Genomic DNA, 9,949 nt, shown 5'->3' with positions numbered 1-9,949 from the left:
TCAATGTATATCATGCTATGTTTCATATAAGCGTGTAGTATACACACTATGTAGCAATAACTCACATGACATAAAATTAATCTATTTAAAGTATACAATTCAGTAGTTTTTAGTATATTTACATTGTTGTGCAACTATCACTGCTATCTAATCCCTGAACATTTTGATCACGCCAAAAGAAACCTTGTGCCCGTTATACAGTCATTCCCCATTTGACCTTCCTTGCAACCCCTAATCTGCTTTCTGTCTCTATGTATTTGCCTATTCTGGACATTTAATATAAATGGAGTCGTACAGTTTGTGGCCTTTTATGTCTGGCTTCTTTCACTTGGTTTAATATTTTCGGGGTTCATACACATTGTAGTATGTTTTAGCATTTCATTCTTTTTTATAGCTGAAGACTATCCCACTGTATGGATATACCACATTTTGTTTATTCATTCATCCAATGATGGACATTACAATTAAGATTTGATTTCAAACTTTTTATTTTAATACAGTAGGAGCATACAAACAAAAATCTATTTTTAGGCCAGGCGCGGTGGCTCATGCCTATAATCCTAGCACTTTGGGAGTCCAAGGCAGGAGGATTGTTTGAGGACAGGAGTTTGAGACCAGTCTGAGCAAGAGTGAGACTCTGTCTCTACAAAAAGTAGAAAAATTAGCTGGGCATGGTGGCAAATACCTGTAGGCCCAGCTACTTGGGAGGCTGAGGTGGGAGGATCCTTTGAGCCCAGGAGTTTGAGGTTGCAGTGAGCTATGATTGTGACACTACACTGCAGCCTGGGTGACAGAGCAAGACCCTGTCTTAAAAACAAAAACCAAAAAACCATATTTTCAGATATTGAAGCCAAATATTTTAAAATATAGCATAAGTAGAAACTGTCTCAAAATTTTTGAAAAAAATGCATAACCTTTGGAAATAGAAGGATTACTTTCCTTTACTTCAGCATAATATTATGTGGCAAAATAACAAAAATGTGAACAATACTTTCAGTTATGCTTATTGAGCATTTTTTGTGTTCTGTTTATACACATTATTGCATTTTTTATTTAATTTCCACAATAACTTTGTGGTAAATATTATCCCCATTTTTCAGACTAGGAAACTGAGGATTAGAGAGGTTATATAATTTCATTTGGTTTACATTTCTTAACCTGGAAGTTGGTGGAATAGTAAATAAATAAACAAATATGTATATACCATAACGTCTGTTACACTGGAGTGCTATGAAGAAAAGTTTGTGGGATAAGGGAATGGAAGTAAAGAGAGGGCCATATTAGGTTGGGTGATCAGGGAGGGCTCTCTGAGGAGATGTTTGAACAGAGGCCTGGGTAAAGTGATACTGGTGTGAAAGGCATTCGCAATTGGGGAAGTAGCAAGTGCTAAGGAGGAAAATTTAGGAGGCCAGTGTGGCTGGAACAGACTGAGCAAGGAAAATCACAGAGGGCCTTACAGGCCCTTGGTCAGAACTGGGGCTCTGTGCTAGTGTGATGGGAAGCCACTGGGGGTTTGATCAGGATAGTGACACCATTTGGTTTACATTTCTTAGGCTGCTATATGGAGAACAGACTATAGAGAATAAGAATAGAAGCAGGGTGACCTGTCAGGGGCCTATTGCTGTGGTCCAGGAAAGAGATGGTATCTTGGCCTAGGCTGATAATGATGGAGGTGGTGAGAAGTGTCAGACTTAATTTGTCTTTTGGCGAATTCATGCATGTGGTGCAGCCAGAGATGAGGTTATATCTTGTAGGTGGAGCTGGCAGGACTGTAAGAGGTCACAGAACAGAAGTGTGGCAGAGCCAGGATTCAAGTCTCACTTTGTCCGATTCCAAAGCCCTGCTTATAACAACTCTCCCAGGCTACCACGATGCTAAGCAAACACTAAGCATAAAAGCAGAATGGAAATGAGAGTACACGGTCTCTTTAAGTGTTTATTGAGCACTTACACACTTGGTAGTGAGGCCTTGTGACACACAGCAAAAAATTCTGGACGGGAGGGATAATAGAAGGTCAGAATTCAAATTCTGCTTTTACCATGGGTCCTCCCTCAGCATGGGTCACATGAATTCTAAGGTCCCTTCTAGATTTAATGCCCTGTTTTCCCACTATTCAGCAGCTGGAAGATACAGCAGACAGTGCTGCCTACAGGTGTACAGGCGAAGATAAGACTGATAAACATATGATTAACATACTGACCATTGCAAGAGTAGGTAAGAAGTGGCAGGACTAGAGATTACATTTTCAGTTGCAATACTATTTGGTTTAGTAAACGTATTTGGTTTTACCATATTACTTTAAAAAAAACAAATCTACATATTGTGTCATTCCAATTTACAGGATAAACTGAAATTTTATGTCTCATTCATCCAAATATTCAAGCCTTCATTCTGTTTACAAGCATTTAAAGTAATTGTGTATTAGGCATGTTCAGTAGCATTTACTGAGCAAATCTAGATGAAGACTTTGATAAAAAGCTTAAAAAAAAGAAGAGGACTTTTTTAGACTTGACAACAATCTTGCTAGGTATTATTGTCCCCACTTTTTTCACATTATAAAATAAAACTTAAATCACTTATATAACTTGCCCAAGGTGGCTCGTTTGGCAAAGAGTGAGCCTATTATTTAAATCTGGATCTGCTGGACTTTTTGTCTCAGCTACATAGGAGCCTATGAAAGCAATCACAGTCCAATTGGGGCCCAGGATAACATACGTGCTATATTAACTACTCTGAAAGGACATGGGGCAGGGTTATCAGTGATCTAGAATAGGAGTTGGCAAACATTTTTTGTAAAGGGCCAGATAGTAAATATGTTAAGCATTGTGGACCATCACAGTGTCTGTCACAACTACTCTTCTCTGTACTGTCCAATCTAGTAGTGACTGGCCATGTGGTCCTATTGAGCACTTGAAATGTGCTCAAATTTTAATTTAGCCCTCCCTTCCATTCTTTATCATTTCTCTAGGGATTAATGCACAGTTTCCCAACTAGTCTCACTGTCTCTAGTTTCACTTTTTTCCAATCCATCTTTCACAAAGCTAGAGAGAGTTTTCTAAAATCAAATAGGATCTTAGCACTTCTCCAAGGTAATGTTTCCTGCAAACTTGAGAAAGTTCAACCTGCTAGAATACCATATAAATCTTTTCCTTAAGAAATGACAGATAAAATATTTCCTTCTGTTAGATCAGGTAAGTGACGGTAAGTTTCTTGAGAGTAGTCCTTCATTATACTTTGTCTCCCTTAATGTTTTATATAGTGACTTGCTGAATGAAAGTGAAGAAAACTTGGATTTGGAGATGAAAATAAATTAGAACTCCACTTCTGGTTTATGCTAGCAGTCACCATAGACAATTACCTCGAGCCTCACTATACTTCTGTGCTAAATGAGAATGCAGATAACTATATTACAGAGTTATTGTGAAGATCAACAAATGAGCTTTTTGTAAATGAGCTTTGTAGAAATGCTCTGCACTTAATGAAAGGCCATACAAGTTTTAGCTGCTATAATAAATAACAAGTTTTGAAATGTTTCTAAAAAGCAATACTGATCTGCTTTTACCTAACAAATGTTCTCATGTTTGAAGCCAATCTGCATGAGGTGACATTAAGGGATATAGGTCTTAAATGTTCAAGGGAAAGAAGGATGAAAAAGAACAATTTTGGCCTATTTATTTCAAATACTCGCTTTGAATTATGCATTTTCCGTCTTTAGGCCTAAGACTTTGTTTCCTTCACTTTTGTTTTTCTAAACAAAATTTCAGCAATAGCAATGGGCAGTTGATTCTTGAGAGGTGAATGGCAATGATATCATATGAGCAAGTCAGAAAGAAAGAAAAAATAGTCGTATCTTATTTTTAAACATCTTCAGAGACTTCAAAGAAGACTTTCTCAATGAGTTCTAGGAGTAGTAGTAGGAAGGACATTGCTGTCAGCTGGTAAAATAAGGTTAAAAAAACCTGATGTTATCAGATGGGAAAAGGAGGTAAAAGACAAGTTAAGCTTATATAGTAAGTGTTCTTTTCTCTTCCTTAGGCACATTCTGGAACACAGGATTACTAAGGTTAAGTAGACTTTTTATTAGATCACACTACATTTTAATACCAATACTTCATTTCTCAGTTCTTGAAATTAGTGTGACTCCACTATCTTATGAAATGCAAAAAGATACATCACTTATGGTCAGTTTCCTTTTTACTGAATTTATATCAATACTTCATTCCTTAGTTCTTGAAATTAGTGTGACCCTACTATTCTACGAAATGCAAAAAGAGACATCATTTATGGTGAGTATCCTTTTTTTTCTGTGAAGGGCAGTAAAGATTTATTATTCCTAGAACTTAAAGTTTCCAAGTTTCCAAAGCACTTAACAGATCTGTTTTAGAACACTTCTTATACTGCATGCAAATGTCCATAAAACCCACTCCGCTCCCCGAATTAAGACTTCTTGGAATATAAACAAATATTTCATATTTATATTCATAACTTCACTCATCTTTATACGTTTGTCTTACCCCACCTCACAGTAGTTGGCACATAGTAAACGACATTAGCAAACTGGTGGCTGTTCCTGCTTGTTCCCTGTGGTGTTTAAGTCTGTAATTCCCAGTAGGTGCTCAGTAAATTCATATCAAAGACATAAATGATATCCCCAGGGTAATCAAGATGATTCCTTAACCACCCACTCACCGGCACCCGAACACCACCTTTGAACTGGAGAGAGGGACTACTGGTTGGGACCCCCAAACTCCAATGCACCCAGACCACAAGCTCTGCAGCCAGCAGCACTGCAGTTCCTTTCCCTCTGAGACCTCAGCATCCAATATCGAATCTTCGTGGGTATTTTGTTTCAAACCACTCTGAAGTTTTCACAGACTTTAGTATATTTTAGATGTCCTTCAAAAAAATTTTTTTTCAGGCCAACCGTGAGCAAGGATCAAAATTTTAATTTAACAGTCTAAGCAGAACTTTTTATCTCTTTTACAGACACCTCCCCAAGAGGAAGAAGATCCCGGGCAAGAGAAAGCGAGGGGTTGGAGAGGAAACATCAATATCTTAAATTGCAGAAATATGGTCCCTTCCCAGAAAGAGGAGGGCCGCAGGTGGCAGTGGGTTTCGAAGCAGAGGATCCCACGTGACCTCAAGCGCCCGGGGCTGAGCGGACTCCGCCCCTCCGCCCGCCGCCGGGGGGCGCATGCGCAGCCCATGTCAGTGATGGAGGAGAGAAGATGGCGGAAGCGGAGTGAGTGACTTGCTGCTGACTGATGTCGAAACCGGGGGACGAGTGAGGGCAGCGACACGTTCCCCAGGGGGACAGCTCAGGGCTCTTTCGCGGTCACTGGGGGCAAAAGGATACTCGAGAGTCACCTTATCGTGGAGGAGCCCGTTCGGCCCGTGTCAGGGGGCGGAGACGAACTGTAAGGGTTCAGTTACCCTCCTGGCGGGAGCGCTCCTTCCGCCGTCAGGTTCCAGATTGGCGGGGCCCTGCACGCAGGGTCACCCCTAGGACCCCGGCCGCTAGGGCCTTCTGGAAGACGACCCTCGGTTGGCTTCTCAGGCGCTGTCATCCCTGCAAGTGGGACCCGAGGGCAGCCTTATCACGGCTGATCGCTTGGGGGCCCGCGGAGGCAGGGTAGGGCAGGGCGGGCACTGTCAGGCCTCCTTCGTCCTCCCCTCCTTCCTGTCCAGGCGCCACCCAACTCCTCCTCAGCGGGAGAACCGGAGACGTGGGGCTGCCCACTGCCCTCCCGCGGGAGGGCTGGAGGAGGTGCCCCAGCGCGGGCCTTAGAGTGGCGGGGGCTGCTACGGGTCTGGTGAGGCCGAAAACACCCAGGAAGGAAGGTCTTTCCTTCGGCTCTCTGGCTGCAGTGTTGATGCTTCCCAAGAGGGCCACATTCTTGGGTGTCGGTGTGATGGTATGCTTAGTTAGCGACTCTAAAACTTACTGTTTCCTGGTAGGCCTCTTGTGCACCAGAACTGTTGGCTGTATTTTGCAGGTATTAATATGCGTAGACGATGGAGTTACTAAAATTGTTCTTTTGTACCAGGCCTCAAAATGTAATGCGATGGTTTGGCCAGTTTTATGCACCAATGTTTAGACTAATGCCTAGAATTTGAATTCTCTGTGACCATTTTTGGTTACTGTTAGGACTGTTTACCATAGTGTTTGGATTTGGGGGCTTGATTGAGCAGGATAACACTTTAAAAAGACCACAATTTAAGCTGATCTTTTGCATATCACTGGTGCATAGCACAGAAGTGTTGTAATAGGCAGTAGTTTGATAAAAAGTTTACCTTATTTACCACTAATTCTGTATAATGTTGAACAGTTAACATATAATGCTGCAATTTGATGATTGGAGGACAGCTTGAAAAAAAATACCAGAGAAGCATAAAGATGTATGTATCATTTACTAATCAAAAGAAGTGAGGAGTCAGTTCCCCCCAACCCCTCACATTTTTCCTTTCAATTTTCCTCTTATTAAATGTGGAGGGTTTTTTTTAAACCTTGGTTCCTCAGAACATATAAATACTGTTTACATACGTGCTATAGAACAAAGAAAATTTGTACGTAAACCTTATGGGAATAGTGTATGTGTATGCAATTAGTGCCAAACTCCTTTGTTTTTTTGTGAAATAGAAAGTGTTCTTATTACATTCTTGTCAATGCTGCTAATGTGAAGTGGGTGGGATTTTGTTTCTCAGAAGAAAAGAATGATAAGAAAAGGCAGATAAAACCAGTATCTCAAATATGCTTTTCACCATTGTGGTACATATCTGACCCTACAAAAACTACTGTTCTGGTTTCTAACAATATTGAGGCCTTTAGAATTGACTAAAAATGTTTGAATTTATTCACATACAGATTCTGTATTCAGTGGAATTTTGTACTACAACACAAGTGAAGTAAGATTGTAATATTGGAGGGAAAAGACCAGAGAGTCTGGTACAAAAGTGTACTTTATTGTCCATATATGAGGAAAGTGACATAATTACGCTATTTTAAAAATTCGAAGCAATTCTTTGTGAAAAAGAGATTTTGTGAGGATATGGGAAGTTGCTGTCAATTGCTTCTCTGTTTCTGCAGGGTAATCTGCTCATAAGTACAACTCAATTATTAGAAGTGGACAGTTTTTCAGACTAATTAGGGGAAAAGCCAGTGTGAGGTAAAAAATTATTTTTTTAACATTTTAAGATGACTTATTTATTTATTTTTTTTTTGAGACAGTCTCGCTTTTTTGTTGCCCGGGCTAGAGTGAGTGCCGTGGCATCAGCCTAGCTCACAGCAACCTGAAACTCCTGGGCTCAAGCGATCCTCCTGCCTCAGCCTCCTGAGTAGCTGGGACTACAGGCATGCGCCACCATGCCTGGCTAATTTTTTCTATATATTTTTAGTTGTCCAATTAATTTCTTTCTATTTTTAGTAGAGACGGGGTCTCGCTCTTGCTCAGGCTGGTCTCGAATTCCTGAGCTCAAATGATCCGCCCACCTTGGCCTCCCAGGCTGCTAGGATTACAGGTGTGAGCCACTGTGCCCGGCCAAGATGACTTATTTTTTAAGTAAAGTATATAAGGTGACCAAAATCAAGCTAGTTAACAAAAGTCCTTAGGCATTCTATTTTAATGTATAGATAAGAATGACTTTAATTTGTAATTAGTATAGTTAAAAGAATATAAAGAAGTATTTTGAAGTACTCTGATATTGCTTAAATTTTTATTTTCACCTGGATAGTTTATTAGACTATTGCTGATTATTTCTTTGGAATGAATATTCTTTAAAGCTCACATGGCAATACTTTTACCAATACAAACCCTTTGTGTTATCTACTAGATTTAAGGACCACAGTACAGCTATGGATAGCGAACTAAACCCTGGAACATCTTCTGTGTCAACAACAACCAGCAGCACCACCACCACCACCATTACCACTTCCTCCTCTCGAATGCAGCAACCACAGATCTCTGTTTACAGTGGTTCAGACCGACATGCTGTACAGGTATTTCAGCTATAATGATGAGTAGGCTAAAGCTTAGGATGTCGTTACTTTTTGCTTGAGTCAGATCCATGTATTGTTTCATGTCCCGAAATGTACAGTTAGAATTATTAATAATCAAAACAGCTGTCTTAGTCCGTTTTGTGTTGGATAACAGAATACCACAGACTGGGTAATTGATAAAGAAAAGAAATTTATTTCTCACAGTTCTGGATGCTGGAGACTCCAATATGAAGGTGCCAGTGTCTAATGAGGGCCTTTTTGCTGTAACCTTCCATGGCAGAAGTTGAGAGAGCAAGAAATCAAATTTGTAGCTTCAAGCCTTTTTATAATTTCGATTAATCCATTCATATGGCTGGAACCCTTAAGGCCTAATCGCCTCTCAAGGGTCCCACTTCTTAAAACATGGGAGATTAAATTTCCAACACATGCTTTTTGGGGGACACAATCAAACCACAGTAACAGCCAACAAAGTTATTTAATAATCATACTATTGAAAGGGCTTACATTTTTCAGCATATAGCTTATAAGACTGTGTGTCAGAAAAATGATAATTGGAAGGTCTCTAGGTGTTGCTACAATGTGAAGACACTCAACCTGGAGCCCCAACATGCAGAATGACCCTAGGTTTTTGTATTTTATATTGGAACCCAAAATACAGACTTAGAGACATCTGGTCAGGTCTGTAGATGTGTTAAGAGGTTCATTTTAAACCCAGGTGACCTAAGAACGCTAAGCAGGAGGATTCATTCTAAAGCTCTTAGGGGCAGAGGGGAAAGGGAATATTTAACCAGGAAAAGTCTTAAGCTCGGTCACTTAGTCAAGAAAGTAAAATTTAGTTAGTTAGCCTTTATGATAATGGAGGTTGGGGCAATATGGTATGGTATAAAAAGGGCATGAGCCTTGCAGTCTGGCGTGCCGTTTGTTCGAATTCCATTTTTGTTACATTTAGGAGCTATGTAGCCTTGGGTGATAGGCATAATCTCCTTGCCTCAGGAAACTGTAAAATGAAGATGAGACTACCTATTTCATTAGTTACTATGAGGATTAAATGAAGTATCCAAAACTGTGTGGGGCACATTACAGGTTTCCAATAAATAATAATAGCTAATACCTATTGAATAATTGCTATGTGCCAAACATTTGATAAATGCTTTACATTAATTATCTCGTTTAATCATCACCATTTCTCTATGAAGTAGATACTATTATTATCTCCATTTTACAAATGGGAAAACAAATGTTATAAATAGGCTAAATAACTTTCCCAAATACACATAGCTAGTTCTCTGACTTCAGAGCTTGTGCCCTTAACCACTCTGTGAGTTATTATTTCTATTATACTTGATTTCTTTTTCTGTAATCCTCATAGTTGCATTCTACCCTGAAAACAACCTAAATGTCTGTGTATAGTCCTCCCTCTGCTCCATTTTTCTATGGTGAATATCCCAGTGTAATGGCTATTTAACTGTTTTATGGTTTAGGATTTAGTTTTCTGAAGTCATCGTGGAGTGGAATCAGAACTGTTGCAGACCCAGCCATTTCAGCAGAAATTGACTGAAATGCAGAGTGTGCTTTTAATGTATTTCACCTTTCTCTGAGGCGAGGGATACAGGGAAGAGTATCTAGATCTTTGAGCATACAGATGGTGTGATATTTTAATATGCCATTTTGTTCTCTAGTGTTCACTTAAGCTGGCTGTGTTAATAAAAAATAAAGTTACTAGAGATATGTAGATGTAGAAATATCTCACAAATAGCAGTAACTCTAGTTCTTATGAGACATAGAATTGCTTCTCCTAAAATGCAATTAAGTCAATATTTATCAAACTACCTAAGTTGTTTTTTAATCCTCCAGCTTTCTTTTTCAGTCCTGTGAATTCTCTTTACTCTCCTTGTTCCTGTAGAGGAACAAAATAAGAACAATGTGCTGTACCTTTAACTTGTATTTACTCAG

The 9,949-nt window shown here is 39.6% G+C and overlaps 1 protein-coding gene across 2 annotated transcripts in view; it reads left to right on the top strand.

Annotated features, from left to right (window-relative positions):
* The first annotated feature begins 5,200 nt into the window (after positions 1-5,200).
* Positions 5,201-9,949, top strand: part of PHC3 (polyhomeotic homolog 3 (Drosophila)) — a 73,159-nt gene continuing 68,410 nt past the window's right edge. The window contains exons 1-2 of one of the 2 annotated variants that reach the window (XM_012640180.1): positions 5,201-5,242; positions 7,831-7,996. In XM_012640180.1, the coding sequence (XP_012495634.1) occupies positions 5,229-5,242; positions 7,831-7,996 (180 nt within the window). In that variant the 5' untranslated portion in view covers positions 5,201-5,228. The remainder of the gene's footprint in view (positions 5,243-7,830; positions 7,997-9,949) is intronic. The other variant, XM_012640179.1, reaches the window with a different exon arrangement.

Source organism: Propithecus coquereli, unplaced genomic scaffold, assembly GCF_000956105.1.
Source record: "Propithecus coquereli isolate 6110/MARCELLA unplaced genomic scaffold, Pcoq_1.0 Scaffold15, whole genome shotgun sequence".
NCBI classification, from domain to species: Eukaryota; Metazoa; Chordata; class Mammalia; order Primates; family Indriidae; genus Propithecus; species Propithecus coquereli.
The sequence above is the reverse complement of the archived record's forward strand: the minus strand, read 5'-3'. Positions and strand labels throughout refer to the sequence as shown.